This window comes from Populus trichocarpa, chromosome 16 (assembly GCF_000002775.5).
Source record: "Populus trichocarpa isolate Nisqually-1 chromosome 16, P.trichocarpa_v4.1, whole genome shotgun sequence".
Classification (NCBI taxonomy): domain Eukaryota; kingdom Viridiplantae; phylum Streptophyta; class Magnoliopsida; order Malpighiales; family Salicaceae; genus Populus; species Populus trichocarpa.
The window spans coordinates 14,360,012-14,377,105 of record NC_037300.2 but is presented as its reverse complement, the minus strand read 5'-3'; the positions used below and the strand labels follow the sequence as shown (position 1 = coordinate 14,377,105).

Below are 17,094 nucleotides of genomic sequence, written 5' to 3'. Positions count from 1 at the left end.
ACAAAATGTAAGAATTGAACACCTTCCGATATGATGAAAAGATATAAAAAAGTCTCGAGTGTACTCAACAGCCAACCTAGGTCAACAAATCAAATACATGATCTAGAACATTAAATTGAGATGACCCCATTAATAGGATACTAGAAAAAATACCGGCAAAAAATATTTGAAAAAAATGCTTTAAAAAAAGACCAAAGTTGACTTGAGCTAATTTTTCAGATTTATGACTCAGGTCATGAGACTGAGATGACCCCATTAAAGGTAAACCTGAAAAAACCAAGAAGCAAGATTTTTAATCAAACAAATATTGAAGGATAAAATTGAAAAAAAAATCAATAAAAAACAATGCAAAACAAAACAAATAGAAATTAAAAGAATTGAGACTAAATTTAACATAAAAATTAAATAAAATTAAATGTTTAGGGATGAAATTAAAAAAATATCAATTAAAAAATGATTAAAAAAATAGCAATTGAAATAATTAGGACCAGATTTGACATAAAAATTAAAAGAAAATAAATGCTCAAGGATGAAATTGACAAAAAAATCAATTCAAAAAATGATTCAAAATAAAAAAATAGCAATTAAAAGAATGAGGATCAAATTTGATAAAAAATTAACAAAATCAAACCACCAGAGATGAAATACAAAATAAAATCCAATTAAATATAATCAATGTAAATAAAACAATTATGATTAAGAGAAGAATAACTAAATCAAAAGAAAAAAGAAATTGAAGAGTTGATATAATTTTTTGCAAGGCTAGCATGGAATCTAAGGAAGAAATAGAATGAAAAGAAAGAAAGAAAAAAAGATAAGAACATTAGCGTTAAATTAGAACCAACCACCATACACGTGCTACCCAAGAAGAAAGAGAATGCCAAAAGAAATTTAATGATGCGGCGGAATCACAATTCAAACCACCAAAGTTAGTCACACGCGTCGCCCGAAGACGGTAGAGCAGTTGACACGTGCGAGACACACGCCAACATCCTTTTTTTTATTTGTACAAAAATAAAAAAGCCCCCGTACTAAACAATAATAACAAAAAAACTGTTATGAAATTACAACCAAACCCCTAAAATCAATGATAAAAAAATTGAATGGCAAGGATAATGGAGTGATCACACTATTAATTAATTTGAAAAAAAAACCAAAATATTTCTAGGACTAAATAACAACAATAAAAAATCATTATGAAATTACAATCAAATTTTTAAAGCCGAGACTAATAAATTTTAATAATAATTAGAGAAATGAAGTAATTTAACCATTCATTAAAAAATTAAAATTAATAGAAGACCCTGAATCAAAGGTTTTTGTTGTTAATTTTTTAAAAGTAATATAATAATTATATTATTATAAAGTTTTAAAAAATATTATTAACTTCAAATAAATAAAAAAATGATAAATTAATCATATATAAAGATCGTTTTACTCAAGTAAAATCTTATAAATATAAAAGATAAAATGATAATTTCACTATAATCAAGACATTTTATTATGAATAAAGCTATATGGTAACATCTACACGATTTATTTTTTTTAATAAATAAATAAATAAAATCCTAACTACCTCATTCACCTGCTCTCCTTCCCTCCCTCCCTCCCTTCCAACAGGCAGCAGCAGCGGCAGCCCCTTTTCTCCGCGCCATCTCTCTCTCCTTATTTTTTCTTATAAATAAATTAAACCCCCGCTGATTTTATCAGCTAATCTCCTTCCCTGTGTCAGGTACAATTTTTAATTTATTTTTTATTAAAATATTCAAGATCAGTCACTCTAGATCTGTAAATTATCATTTTCATCCTCCTTTAATCTGTCGACCTTTCCTTTTTTTTTTTTTTTTAAGCTTAGCTCTGATTGAAAATCAGAAAAAAATGGAAACGGCAGCAGCCCAGCTCCGAATCTCTGCATTTTCAAGACAATACATTACTAATTACACCACCCCCAGATTCCCAAACCCTAATTCTCCTTCTCTCTCTTTCCCCTTTGCCACCCCTCTTAACCCCTCTCTCCGCCTCCTCCCTTCCAAACCACCCACCCCCTCCAATGCCGGAGGCGGTGGAACCGGAGGAACCTTCGGTGGAAACGGTGGAGATGGTGGAAACTGGAGTGGTGGTGGTGATTCGAGCTCTGACAATTCATCGTCGTCGTCGGCGGGGTTTGGGGTTCTGGGTCTTTTTTTAAATGGGTGGAGATCACGGGTGGCGGCGGATCCGCAGTTCCCTTTTAAGGTGTTGATGGAGGAGGTTGTTGGAGTGTCTTCTTGTATTCTTGGGGATATGGCTTCGCGGCCGAATTTTGGTCTTAATGAGTTGGATTTTGTTTTTTCGACTTTGGTTGTTGGTGCTATACTCAATTTTACTTTGATGTATTTGCTTGCGCCGACCGCGGCGGCTACTAGTCAGACATTGCCTGCGATCTTCGCAAATTGTCCAACCAGTCATATGTTTGAGCCAGGTGCTTATAGTTTGATGAGTAGACTTGGTACACTTGTTTATAAAGGAATTATTTTTGCTGCTGTTGGTTTTGCTGCTGGTTTGGTAGGGACTGAGCTTTCAAATGGGTTGATTAAGATGAGGAAAAAGATGGATCCGAGCTTCGAGACGCCGAATAAACCACCTCCGACTGTTTTGAATGCCTTGACGTGGGCGATTCATATGGGGGTTAGTAGCAATCTCAGGTACCAGTCACTGAATGGGGTGGAGTTTTTGTTGGCCAACGGACTTCCTCCGTTTGCGTTTAAGTCATCGGTTGTGGTTCTTAGGTGCTTGAATAATGTTCTTGGTGGGATGACCTTTGTCATATTGGCAAGGATGACGGGGTCTCAGAGTGTTGAAGAATCGAAACCTGTTGCTGATGGTGTTAGATCGGCTGCTCTGGAGAAGGAGAAACTGCTTGATGGAGGTGAGGAGTTGCAGAGCAAACAGTCGACTTTCAAGTGATCAACTTTTTCAATTTTCACGGTTACTTTTGCTTAGGAATGCTTACTTTTGTTGTCTTTGATCCACGTTGTTCACGTGAATAAGTTTTCCAATAGAGTCTATCTAGGGTTAGTGGAAATCTTAGATGTTAGGTGCATTTGGGGGATTTTATGATCTGATGCTGGCCAAACTGAATGTGAACCTGCTGCTTGTATTCCCCTTGAAATATGTTGTTTTGCAGGAGTTTTAGGTCTAAATATCGAAGTATCACTTCAATTATAGAGGTTGAGAGTGATTGAATCATATATGTTGTCGAATTCTTTTATTTTTTATTCTGTTTAAACAAGAGGCTCATCTTTTTCATATTTGCGTGTATGATCTGTGTGTCCACCATCAGGGAAAGGAAGTTGCTTCAAGCCTTGAACAAAGCAAGGAGAACATGTTTGACGGAGAGGGGAACTAAGAACATGAACTGACCTAGATAGTATTCGTTTTCTGCTAATCTTCCCTGAGCATTGATCGTTATCATTCAAAGAGATTCTTTGGCAATTGCTAAGTTGGTGGGGCAAGCAAGAAGTCATGGACCTTTGATGGTGGTGTTGGTGAGAGAAAAGAAACTAAATGCCCTCTGTGCGTCCATGATGGAAAAGAGTCTTTCTTTCCCTTTTGTGTCTCTTTCACAACACTGTTTTTCGATCTGCATTGAAAACATAGATTTCTCACTCTCTTCAACACAAGGGTGAAGTGATGGGTCAAGGCAAAAGAATTACAGCATCTATATATTCATTCTAGATGCAGTGAAACTTCATCATCAAGTTATAAATGTGCCCATCTACAAGCAGAAGTACAGAACACGCCTGATACATGCACGCATCCAACCATAGATTCTTTCTCATAGGAGCTCTTGTCTCTGTAATAAATAGTCTCTCAAACAGTGAATCAGACCACTGTAATCAGCCAACTCCACAAACATTTCTTTCTTCTCCGAGGAAAATTTGAATAGAAAAATTTAAAATTGATGAAAAAAATTATTGTACAACGTGAGAGGACACATCCTCCACCATATCTTTCCTTTATATCTCCTCTTATCCACATACTCTACTCTACAAGTTATCTATGCATGCTTGTGTCTATCATTTGTGTCAAAATGCTAGCTGCAGCATATGCATGCCACCTCTGCCACTGAATATAACAGGAGATCATCTCATCTGACAGCTTCAGGAGCAGAATTGCAATAAGGAGTGTGCAAGCAAACCAGCTTAGTGCACATTAAACATAAACTAGCAAACCCCACTCCAACTGCCAACCCGAAACCCCCTCTCCGCGTATCCAACCTTACTCCTCTTCTAATTATGCTTCCAAAGCTAGGGAGCAATCCACCACAAGCGAAGACCATCACATGATCCAGACCACTGTAGTCAATTCTTGCAAGTATTGCTCCTATAGCAGATATTGGACCCACAAACCCAATTAAAGTTGCCGCTGCTAGGGCACTATGCCAGCTATCAGTAGCACCGAAGATGCAGCTAGCAACAGCTGCACCGCGAGGGAGTCCATGTAGCGAGACAGGAAGGACCATGTGCCGACCAAGTCCATAAGCTTCTGGTGCAGCCACTCCTAATGCAAGCCCCTCAGCCAATGCATGAAAGGCAACCGCTCCACAGGACAAGAAAGACTGAAGTGTGTGAACACTCACCGGAAAGCCCGTTACTGTTGGTAAATTGTTCACTGATGCCTTTTTGCGACCTGCAATTTTCAAAATGCTGGAGCTTGAAACATGGACAAATGCTGCTCCCAGTGCAAGCAAAGATATGAGGGGGAAAAACCCCATCTTTGAAGACACAAGTAGCTGCAGAGGTCGCCACGCAGTAAGGACAAAGGCAATGCCAGATGCAGCACCCATGAGGAGGGCATGCTGAAGATGGAATGCAAGAGCAAATACAACAAGAATGAAGCCACCAAGCAATGGCCCAAGACCAAAAAGCAATGAAACAAAGAAGCCTGAAGCATCTTCTGAACTGCAATATACAGAAATGACAGAAACTAGAAATGGTAGACATGTTTCAAACAAAAGATTATTGGAAGCTATCTAATTAATCAATGAACAATGGTAATATATGTGAAGGACCAGGAAAAAACCAAAGAGAACGAACTAGTAAAACATAAATATTCTTGCTATCTTCCAACACAGTTCTTGCCTCTTTCTAGACGTGCACGTGCATTTATCATGTATCGACTCCCATGCATGTACCACGTCTTTGGTAAGAATAGCAGGGGTGCAGGTTTGTGATGGGTTAGTCAATGTATATACATAGAGGCTTAAGTCAAGGATTTTGAATGCTCAATGCAAAGACCTAATCTAATCCAAAATGTATTGAGCCAAGTATTCATATATTCAGAGATACAACAAATTACCTTGAAAGCGTCAGGAAGCACTTCCGCAACAACCATCCAGATCATACATCCAGCAGCAAAGCCCATGCAGAAAGGAAGGAACTTGCTAAATGCATCAGCACACATGAATGCAGGAACAGCTACGATGGGCTGTCATAAAGTAAACGACCAATAATCAAGAATGCTGACAACGTTCATATTAAAATACTGTTAACCCCATAACCAATCATTATTTGCATATCTTTTGTTACTTCAAAGAGAATTTTTTCCAGATGGACCAAATTCTTGTTGTATATTTTCCCATTTTCATGATCTGAATATAAGCTTGCTGGGTATCAAGATCTCAAGTCTTACACGATCAAGATTTAAATAAATAAACCTCAAAAAGGGCTCTCAATTCTCTTTCCCTATATGCAAAAGATCAATTTTGCATCACAAAGGGGTACTCTGGAAGGAAAATAAATGACCTTGTAAAAATGTAGAGTCTTGCTCCCCTCGCACACGCAAAGTTGTTGGATAAAAGGTTCCAATTACTTGTTAGTGTGAATTCCTCACCCTCAACCAGGAACCTTCTAAGATTTGCCATATCTCTTTCCTGACACTGTCCTTAGGTTGGGTTGGTGTTCTTGTCCAACCCATATCTTGATCCTCATTTTCCAAAAGTGAAGGAAGGACCAAAGTAGAACAAATCAATCAATGAGGTTGGATGTGAACAAACCAATTCGTACACTTCTGAACCACAAGCAGTTAATACAATCAAGATTCGTCCAACAAAGGTAACATTATGGCCAACAACAAACCTCAAATACAAAACTGATTTTGATAATGGTGGGTCCTCCAAGCCCTTACCAATCTAGCAGAAGCATTGTTAGGAAGCATACAAATCTAAAAGAGACGAGGAAGTTCTCTGAGGCTTATCCTAATGATAAATGCATGTTACTTTTAAAAATGTTGCTTCTATGATTTGCTTTTTTCTTGTTTTCATAGTAATGATTCATAAGGTTCATAAAGTGATCTCAGCATAGATTAGCTCTCTTGAGGTGAGTTATACATGTGTACTTTATCAAGTCTGATGCACTACCTGAGGCAAGGATGTGATTACACTCCACAACATTGCATTTTGCGGGGAAAAACCCTTCGATGCAAGCATCATGCTCACAGCTAGCCCCTCTGGTATGTTGTGCACAGCTATGGCCAAAGTTACCAAAAGCCCTTGAGAAAAGCCTTTTGAGCCAGCAAAAGAGACACCAACACCAGAACCCTCCCCAAATGAATGGAGAGTCATGATTCCGATAACAAGAACAACTTTAGTTGCATCAGCACCTGTAATGTCTAACATGCTTACTTCCCCGTATTGTTCAAGAAACTGAAACAAGAAATCATGTGCATCATAACAAGATATCAACAACAAAGAACATGCGAACACGTACACATGTTAATTATATATGCAAATATGACAATCCAAACAAACATTTAAACTGAAGCCACAGCATAGAAGCAATAAACATACACGAACAAAATTGTTTGCTAATTTTCAAAAAATGTACGTATAAACTTCTCTGAGGGTTCCCTAGCTGGACTCTGTGTCAAAGTCCCAAATAAAGTGTCATATATGAGAAAGGAATAGGAACCTTATCAACACCTACTGAATGTATGTTCTCATCACTAGACAAACAGGAATAAGAACCAAAGATGTATGCCTTCTATGAAACATTGGAAAAGGGAACGGAAGTATGATGTATCCCAACCCATACTAAAGAAAGAGCTAAAAGCCCAGAAACAGAAAATCAGTTTTAGATGGAAGAAGAAAACTTCATATTTAAATCTGAAAGAGCAGATTCATTACCTTCTTGCACAGCAAAATGAAAATTCCACCAGATAAAATCCCAATCACAACCCAACTGCCAGCACCATGGCCTTGCCCTTCCCGTATGAGGTCAAAGCTAGCAGCCAGCATAACACCAGCAGCCGTCCCACCGCACAATCCTTCCCAATGAGGATCTAGCTCCACAAAAAAGAACGGGACAGCACCTAAACCAGTGGCAGCAGCCATGGCCAACGTAAATAATGCAACTGTAGATATCGAGACTCTGTTATAACCACCCTTTCTCTCCTCCAACCCATCACTTGTACCCTCAAAATCAACTGCATTTTCTGTACCACTTCCATCTATAACACTACTTCTCACATTTTTATGAGGAGCCGACCTTAACCTTTCAGAATTATCACTATCAGATTCTGCCAAAATGCATGCAAAGAGAACTACAGAGAGCAGAAAAAACAGGGGAGCTTGTTTTAATATGAACCTCATGGTACTTTGCATGCAACCCTAAGAAAACTCACCTCCTTACCCTGTACACCTAACTCCTATACCAACTTGGCAATTACACTCTTAAGAGTTTCATTCCAGAAATTTCTGAATACAATCAATTAAGTTCCCAGATTGGCTTAACAATACACAACAATACTGTCCGAGCTGTGCCAGGAACTGTGCTTGTTGCTGCCGAAAGTTAAAGAAAATTGTATAAGCCAACGCCATAATGTGAATCACAGATATTTACTGCTACAAATTACACTAGAAATTCAGATTAAAAAGAAAAGAAAAGAAAAGAAAAGAAAAGAAAAAGCAATTGAGGTGGCCTTCTAAACCCTTTCAACAGAAAATCCCTAAAAAAGCATCAATAGCAAAGAATTCAAACTTGGTAAAACAATTGAAATTATATAAATCTAAATGTGCTCTCTTGATCCTCTCTAGTCAACAATTTGATCTCTCAAGTCAACAATAAATCCAAGGGACAAGAAGATGACAGTATCAAAGTAAAGCAAATAACTTTTCAAAATCACTAGAACCCATTTGGTTCCTGTGCTGTCAAACGCCAAAAAGATGAAAAATTTCGAATTATATACAATATTCCCAATTAGGATTTTGATTGTGAGTTGCAAAGTTTTCAACTTTTTAAAAAAAACCCCCCAAAAACTCATGAATCAAATAAGGACCCCTCGATTCACAATCATATATAAGAAAAGAAACTCACCCCAAAAGATGGAAAGCGGACTTATATCAAAGAAATGGAATCAAGCGAGTGGTATTGAATTCTTGAAACAGAGACAAAGGCAGAAGAGGACAAGCTTAGATTCCTAAAGAAGAGGGATTTATAATTTTAGAATAAATCAAATGAGAGAGCACGTCGTTTTCTTATCACAACCAGCAAACCCAAATCCAAAACATAAGTAAAGTTCGCGTTACAGACATTCATACATGTGTTTATAACATCACCTCCTACTCCTTGTCTTTACACATTGCAGTTGGGTGAAATACATTCACTTAGTCCTTGTGTTTGAGTTTTTGGTCATATTCACCTTTATAGTTTCAGTTTGATCATTGTTGTCCCTGGACTTCCAGTTTTTGTTCATGTACACAAATTGTCATTTGATGCTAACATCTTTCATTGTGAAATATTAGAGTTTACTTTGAAGCTTTTGATGAAAACACTAAACAAATACGTGATAAAAAATTAAACTATCACTGCTAGTGAGCCCGTCGAAGGTGATGTTGTCTAATATTCATTATATCTGAGGTAGATTTGATAACATCAAAAAGATTAGGACTCAAATAGATAATTATGCGCTACATTAGGGCTTCCCAAAACAAGCTAGAAGTTTTACAGGGCTACGGTTGATTTTATGGTATGGATAAAATGGGCTTCTACGGTTGATTTTATATAAGAGATGAGTTTCGGTTGTCTGGCATTGGACTGCACTTCACATTGCCAGATGCAGTCCTTGCCTCTGTAACAATTTCAATGCCATTATCTTAGGTTCCATTTGAGTATTCATAAAAAAAGGTTCAATCTTGACCTGTCTGTCACAAATGAATTTGGATTTTGTGATAATTTGAACCACCTTTGGTTGTTTTTCTCAGATGCATCACATTTTTTTCAGAAAATTCCTTGAGCCCCTCCCTTAGTGCTCCGAGACGAATCCCATCTTCGACTAGGATGCTTGTTACTCCCATGTTCGAAACCTGCCATTCAAATAAATGAGATTTCCCTGAAGGGGTTACATGAACTGCTAAGAGAAACAAAACAAGAAGCAGCTATTGAAAGCTTGTTTTTACTGATTCAATGTTCCTCTCCTCGTCGTCGGAAAAAAACATCGTGCTGAAGGGTAGCCCGGTGCTCGTATGAACTATCTGGAAGTGCTCTGTCTTGTAAAACCAACTGGAAAAGATTTCCTGGATAATCAAAATAAGAATCACTCATTGCGTAAGCCTGCAAAGGGGTAATTAATTCCTAATTCATCACTTCTCATCAAAGGTAAGCACCAGCCACCCATCTAAGCTACACGAATCATGAAAATGAATATGTAGCATGACAACAACACAACATAATAAAGAGTTTCTTAAGGTTGTCGTTTTGACGAAATTCAGAGGCTTGTTACTTCAGGTGCTAAGTTCATCCTCGATCAACATAAGCTATTCTGAAAATAAAATTAACAAGAAACACCTCACAAACTCAAAGTTAGATGCTACATCTTTCTCTTTCCCGTTTAGGATTGTTCCCATGACCCTGCTAGTCACTTCTTTGACTAAAAAAACACAATAAAGATTTTGATGATTGCCGACTCAACTGCGCAACAAGCCTTGACTTGGGGTTCAGTTTTTCAAGAAATGTATCTGCTGTTGGTGATCCAGAAGCAATGGCAAGAACTAAATCAAAATTAGATTTTGTAGAAAAGAACTAAGTAAATAAATGCATATAAATAGACACAAACAGCAGATGAAGAAATCTCTTGCACTAAAGAGGCACAGACTCTTGTAAATTGTAGCAGAGACTGATGTAGCACAAGAAAATAACACGAAGAGCAAGTATCAGAATGTGAATCTAATAAGCGTTAGAACAAACTAGACACTGATGATTCCAAATGGCTAGGACATAACAAGATGAGTACAAAAGATGACAACCTAGTGCCTGGAGATACAGACTATGAGAAACCAGCAACCCAGCACCTTGAGAGTATACACTGAATTGAAAAATCAGCTGAAAGACATATTGCCAAGATGAACCTTAAATAACACAAATCACTCTCAGGGGGGACATGATTAAGTAGTGGCATTGCATGATCGCATTCATAGACCAACACCAGAATATCCTAAAAAAGTAGACAGAGGAGTAAGAGACAACAACATAAATAATAGGTAAAACCTAGCATAACCAAGAAGCACCAACCAGAGGCACTTAGAAATCACACCTCAAGCAAGATAGCAGAAACCAAAGGCACCTTGAGGTGAATGTGCCAATCAGGAACATGAAGGCGTCTCCAAGGGGCGTAGCGTGATGGCAGAGAGCTTGAGATCTGCACAGCAGGTCTCGAGTTCGAGTCAGGGTGTGCACCTCTTGTAAGAGCCTGGGACAGCTGAGGTTTTACTCACTCACCTGGGCCCACAAAGTGTGCTTTCCAAGAGGTGGGGTTTCCTCGAATCCAAAAAAAAAAAGAATGTGAAGGTGAGGAGAGAAAAATAAGAGTGGGGTTTAGGACAAGAATTTAAATTCAAGAGTTTCAAACAACATAAACCAACAAAAAAGTGAAAATAAAAAACCTAGGTAATCTAAACATTGCAAATCTATTTTCCATATCACTTGAGTAATTCCAACTCTCCATTCAAATTTAACATTAAAAATCCTATCTTGACACCAACAAACATGAAAACAAAACTACGTACAAAAGTAACAGTTTATCATTCAAATTCCCAAATAACACAAAAACAAAACAAAACATGAAAAACCCACATAGAAATAACCAAAACAAACAAGCAAACATGACAAAAAGAATACAATATTTGACATTCAAAACATTATGTTAATATGCATGTGAAAAGAAGGAAAACAAAAGAAAGGTACCAAAAAAAAGGTCAAAGTGTTAGGATCCCAACATACAACAAACAATACACAATTCAAAAGAAGGTAAACTAAGAAATAAAGCACACAAAAATTTACACAGTTCACCCAAATTTGGTTACATCCATAGGCAAGTATAGAAGAATTGTATTAAGTAATGTGAAAATTACAACTACTCTTTGTTAGTAGGAGAACAATTGAGAATCTATGTACTAATAGGAATAAACACCTCACATAAAGTCACAAATACCTTATAGTTTTATGAGATTCCTCTCCTTCACTCCTCTTCTCTTTACCCTTATGTTTCTCTCTTGTATGATGCACCAAAGACATGATATGCAACCTATTTATAAGCTGGGCATCCCATCCTCTCTTCAAAAAAAAAAAAAAAACAATAAACAAATAGTACACCAACAATTAATTAATGGTGCATCGAAAGTTGTCAATTATTAGGCAAATTTTAGTGCCAAGCATTTAATGAACGCTGCCCTCTACATTCTCCCACTTGAAGACTTTGATTTTTAATCATGTCTTTGTATTTGATCATTTGTGATTCTTCTATCCTTTCTATACTTTTCATCTTCATGTTGCCTATGAATCTGCTAGGCCATAGGAGGATCTACATCATATGTACTTATCACTATTGACTGGCTTGCTTAGAGCATCTACTAGGTTTTTCTGGTTGTGAATCTTTTGAAAACACACACTTCTATCTTCCACTACTTCATGAACAAAACAATATTGAACATTTATATGTTTTATTCTTGAATGAAACACTAAATTCCCTGTAATATACAAGACACTCTGATTGTCACAATACACGATAATCTTCTCTTGTTTGTGCTCGAGATCCTTCATGAGTCTTTTTTAGCCACATGCTTCCTTACAAGCTTGGATTGTTGCCATATACTCAGTTTCTGTTGTGGATAAAGCTACAATAACTTATAATTTAGAGACCTATCTCACAACTCCTTTTGCAATTATGAATACATAGCCTGAAGTGAATTTTCTTTTTTTAAGGTCGTTTGCAAAATTTGAATCAACATAATCTCTGATAGTAAATTTTGATCCTCCATAATATAATACAACATCTGAGATACCCTTGATGTATCTCAAGATCCTCTTAATAGAATTCTAATGCCTTTCATAAGAATTTGACATCTATTAACTAACTACTCCTACTGTTTGTGCAATGTTTGGTCTTGTACATATCATGACAAATATTAAACTTTCCACTGCCGATGTATATGATACTCGAGACACATCCATACTCTCTACTTCACTACTAAGAGAATACTCAAGGATACTTTGAAGTTATTAGGAATTGAGGTTGAAATTAGTTTACAATCTTGCATGTTGAAATGTCACAAGATTTTCTTCAAATAATTTTTTTATGAAATCTAAATCTTCCTCTTCTTTTTGTCTTGATGAATTTGCATCCCTAGAATCTTGTTTGCTGGTCTCAGTTTCAGGTCCTTCATATAAAACTCTCTATCCAACCGTGCCTTTAATTCATGGACTTGATCTTTGTTAGAGTCTATTACCAACATGTCATCCATATACAACAATAAAATAATAAAATCTTCATCTTCTTCAAGCCTTTTATAATATGTACGATGGTCTGAACTAAGTTATTGTACCCAAGGCTAATTATAATAGATACGAACACCTAAGCGACTATTTGAGATTGTATAGAGATTTGTTCAATATGCAAACAAAGTCCTCCCAGCCTAATTCAGCAAAACCTTTTGGTTGAAACATATAAATTTATTCTTCAAGCTCTTCATGAAAAAAATACAATTTTCACATCTAACTGCTCTAAATGAAGATCAAATATAACACACATCACCAAGACTACTTTGATTCTTGTTAGTTGTACAACCATGAAAAATATTTCATTAAAATATATCCTTTTTTTCCAAGCATATCCTTTCACCATAAATCTTACATGATAACACTCCACTTGATCATTTCCATCACATTTTATCTTGTAAACCCATATATTGCCAATGACCTTACTTTCTTGCGGTAGAGGAACAAGATCATTTCCATCACATTTTATCTTGTAAACCCATATATTGCCAATGACCTTGCTTTCTTACGGTAGAGGAACATGATCCCAAATTTTATTCTTGTGTAGAGTTTCTATCTCCTCTTGAATTGCTATCATCCACATAGATATATCTATACTTTTTATAACTTCATAGAAAGTTGATGACTCTCCATAATATGTTTTAAGATAATATGCAATGTTGCTCTCAGTAACATATTCTGAGTGCTAAGCCAGTGGTCTCCTCTTGATCATTGAACTTCAAGAGTTTCAGACTTTATTTGTTCCTCTTCTTCATACTCTGGTGTAGTTTTGAAAGAAGTATGGTCTTGAGTATGTTTTACCTGAACTATTGTTGCAGTCTTCTTTAAAATGCTTTCATTTTATTCCATTTGCATTTTATCTTCTACAAATATAACATTTCTGCTGATGATTATCTTGTACGCAGTGGGATCCTCTAGGTAATATTGTTTTACTCCCATAATATATCCCAAGAATACATATTTTTAGATTTTGAATCCAATTTTCTAACTTATTATGTATTATGCATCATGTACACAAGACTTCTGAATATATATAAGTGAGAATAATTAGCTAGTTTTCCAGTCCATATCTCCATTGGTGTCTTCTAATCAATCACAATTGATGGAGATCGAATGATCACATAACATATCATTTTGACTGTTTTTGTCCAGTATAGCTTTCTTGAGCCCGCAACCTAATCCAATTTTCTAACTTATTATGTATTATGCATCATGTACACAAGACTTCTGAATATATATAAGTGAGAATAATTAGCTAGTTTTCAAGTCCATATCTCCATTGGTGTCTTCTAATCAATCACAATTGATGGAGATCGATTGATCACATAACACATCATTTTGACTGTTTTTGTCCAGTATAGCTTTCTTGAGCCCGCAACCTAATCCAATTTTCTAACTTATTATGTATTATGCATCATGTACACAAGACTTCTGAATATATACAAGTGAGAATAATTAGCTAGTTTTCCAATCCATATCTCCATTGGTGTCTTCTAATCAATCACAATTGATGGAGATCGATTGATCACATAACACATCATTTTGACTGTTTTTGTCCAGTATAGCTTTCTTGAGCCCGCAACCTAATCCAATTTTCTAACTTATTATGTATTATGCATCATGTACACAAGACTTCTGAATATATATAAGTGAGAATAATTAGCTAGTTTCCCAGTCCATATCTCCATTAGTGTCTTCTAATCAATCACAATTGATGGAGATCGATTGATCACATAACATATCATTTTGACTGTTTTTGTCCAGTATAGCTTTCTTGAGCCCGCAACCTTTAACATTGTTCTTGTTCGTTCAAACAAAGTTCTATTCATTTACTCTGCCACTCTATTTTATTTTGGAGTATATGCTGTTGTGAACTACCTTTTGATACTTTTTTGTTAATAAAAGTTATCAAATTCATCACTGATATATTCTTCTTCATTATCTATCCTCAGAAACTTGATCTTCTTTTCAACTTCTAGTTCTACCCATGCTTTAAATGTTTTAAAGACTGAGAGCACATTTGCTTACTTTTGACTGGATACACCCAATATCTCTTAGAGAAGTCATCAATGAATAATACAAAGTATCTTGCTCATCCCATGGATATAATCGATGTTTACCAAACATCAGAATAAATCGAGTATAAAATGCATTTACTCTTAATTGTTGATATGCCAAACTTCAACTTGTGCTATTTACTTGTAATACAATATTCATGAAAAGGTAAAGAAACCTTTGTGAGACCAGGGAATAACTTTTATTGGAAAGAATTTTCAAGCTTTTCTCTAACACATGGCCTAGCTTTTGATGCCACATTACTGTCTTTTCTTCTGTAGAACTGAATGATGCAATTGATGCATCCGCCTCATGATATATTTCTCCTATTAACATAAAAAAGTTTGCAATTATCTTTCTAGCTTTTAATACCACTAGCGCCCCTTTGATAATTTTTATAATACCATTGTCTAGACGAATCTTACAACCAAGATTATCAAATTGTCCCATGGATAAAATATTCTTCTTCAAGCCTTTCACAAGTCGTACTTCTAAAATAGTATGAATTGAGCTATCATATATTTTTGTTTAATGGTGCCAATGCCAACAATCTTTAAGGCATGATCATTGTTCATGAACATCGAGCCTCTAGAGATGAGTTCATATGTATAAAACCAATCCTGATGAGGAGTCATGTGCCTTGTTGATTTTGAATCCATTAACCAAACCTCAATGAGTTTTATTTTATCTCTAAAGATTGTCACTTCTTTGCTATATAAAACTTCTTCATCATTTGAAGTGTTTGCAACACACCCATGAGGTTTTGATGACTTAGAGTTGTTCTACATACCCTTTTTATTCTAGCAATCCCTTTTAAAGTGCCTTTTTTTTTTTTTTTTGCCATAGTAGTAATATTTCATAGTCTTCTTACTTCTTAATTTGGAACTTCTTGGCCTTCGAATCCTATTGGAGCCACACTCCATTGATCTTCCTCTTGACATCAATAATGTCTTTGCTTGGAGTGAATTGTTAATTCTGTCTCATTTGTTCTTACACCTATTTACTTCGTCCAAGAAAGTGGTTGCAACATCATTAAAAACTAGATAGTTTGTTAAGATGTTATTGATCATGTTAATAATGAGTTGATCATATGAATAAGGAATACTTTGAAGTATAAGCTCTGCACATTTATTTTCCTCTATTTGCTAACCTAATATAATGAGTTATGAAAATAGAGTTTTTATTATGTTGATGTGGTCAGTCACCGACATGGTTTCTACCATTCGTAGGGTATAAAGTCTCATTTTTAAAATGATCTTATTATGAAAAGACTTGGACTCACATAGCTTTGTCAAAATATCATAAATCTCATTTGCAATTTTCTTCCCTACTATACTTGATAATACTTCGTTAGCATAAAGACTTGGGTTTTTATGAATCAATGACTAGTAAATCGAACTACATGTGATTATGCATACAACTAAAAATATAGCCCAAAAGAAATGGGACAAGAGTTTTTTTATTTTTCATGTCTTGGTTCAACAGTTTTTGGTTACCTCAATGGAAATTGCTTAAATGATTCATTTGTTATCTTACGAAAAGGTGTCTAAACATTGTTTTTTTAAAAAACATCGAATTAAATCTGAAATCAAAAAGCAAATTTAGTTTTTTCAGGATTATTTTGGCAAATGTGTTTTTTTTACAAAAATTGATTTGGCTACAAAGTTTTGAACCGTGCCATAAAATCGATTATGAGGGTCAATGAATTCTTAGAGTTTTACATGACACACCTTGAGGTTCGATCATTGAATCCAACTTAAATTCTCACTTGAATTTATCCACCAATTACTATCATCTTTTTAGTCATTAAGATTTTAAATATTAAGATTAAATTTATTTTTTAGTCAGATATATAATCCATATTAAAACTAAAAAATTACTAAAAAATTAAATTTTTTTTTATCTCTTGTAATCCAACCCGTAGACATAACCTAACCCTTAATGAATAAAAATAAGCAAACTTAGTTGACCATAAAACCAGCCCATCCAAATTGATGTTACTTTGCATTTCATTATTGGAATATCAATTTTTTTATCTTCGAATTTTTCCACTTGTTTTCTAACATATTTTAGCTTAATAGCATAGTTATAAATCCAACTCTAGCGAGCCTCGAGTTGAGAAGTTAATTTAAATTTATCAAAAAAATTAATGACTTGAAGACCCTATTTTATCTTGAATCAACTAAATCCTATTGAATCATTTTTATTTTTTCTTCAATTTAACTAGGCT

The 17,094-nt window shown here is 35.4% G+C and overlaps 2 protein-coding genes across 5 annotated transcripts; one reads left to right on the top strand and one right to left on the bottom strand.

Annotated features, from left to right (window-relative positions):
* The first annotated feature begins 1,571 nt into the window (after nt 1-1,571).
* On the top strand, nt 1,572-3,940 carry LOC7482617 (protein RETICULATA-RELATED 3, chloroplastic). 4 transcript variants are annotated; one of them, XM_052447885.1, is made up of 3 exons: nt 1,576-1,732; nt 1,856-2,908; nt 3,323-3,940. In XM_052447885.1, the coding sequence occupies exons 2-3, from the start codon at nt 1,879-1,881 to the stop codon at nt 3,346-3,348; spliced, it is 1,056 nt and encodes a 351-aa protein (XP_052303845.1). In that variant the 5' UTR covers nt 1,576-1,732; nt 1,856-1,878; the 3' UTR covers nt 3,349-3,940. The 4 variants fall into 4 exon arrangements, with proteins under 4 accessions (XP_024443014.1, XP_052303845.1, XP_002323685.3 ...); XM_024587246.2 differs by lacking the exon at nt 3,323-3,940 and having other exon boundaries at nt 1,572-1,732; nt 1,851-3,288; XM_002323649.4 differs by lacking the exon at nt 3,323-3,940 and having other exon boundaries at nt 1,856-3,288.
* LOC18106365 (putative zinc transporter At3g08650) lies at nt 3,920-8,589 on the bottom strand. Its single transcript, XM_052447886.1, has 4 exons — nt 7,166-8,589; nt 6,401-6,685; nt 5,334-5,469; nt 3,920-5,010 (listed from the first exon to the last, which is right to left on the bottom strand). The coding sequence occupies exons 1-4, from the start codon at nt 7,640-7,642 to the stop codon at nt 4,130-4,132; spliced, it is 1,779 nt and encodes a 592-aa protein (XP_052303846.1). The 5' UTR covers nt 7,643-8,589; the 3' UTR covers nt 3,920-4,129.
* Nucleotides 8,590-17,094: the final 8,505 nt, after the last annotated feature.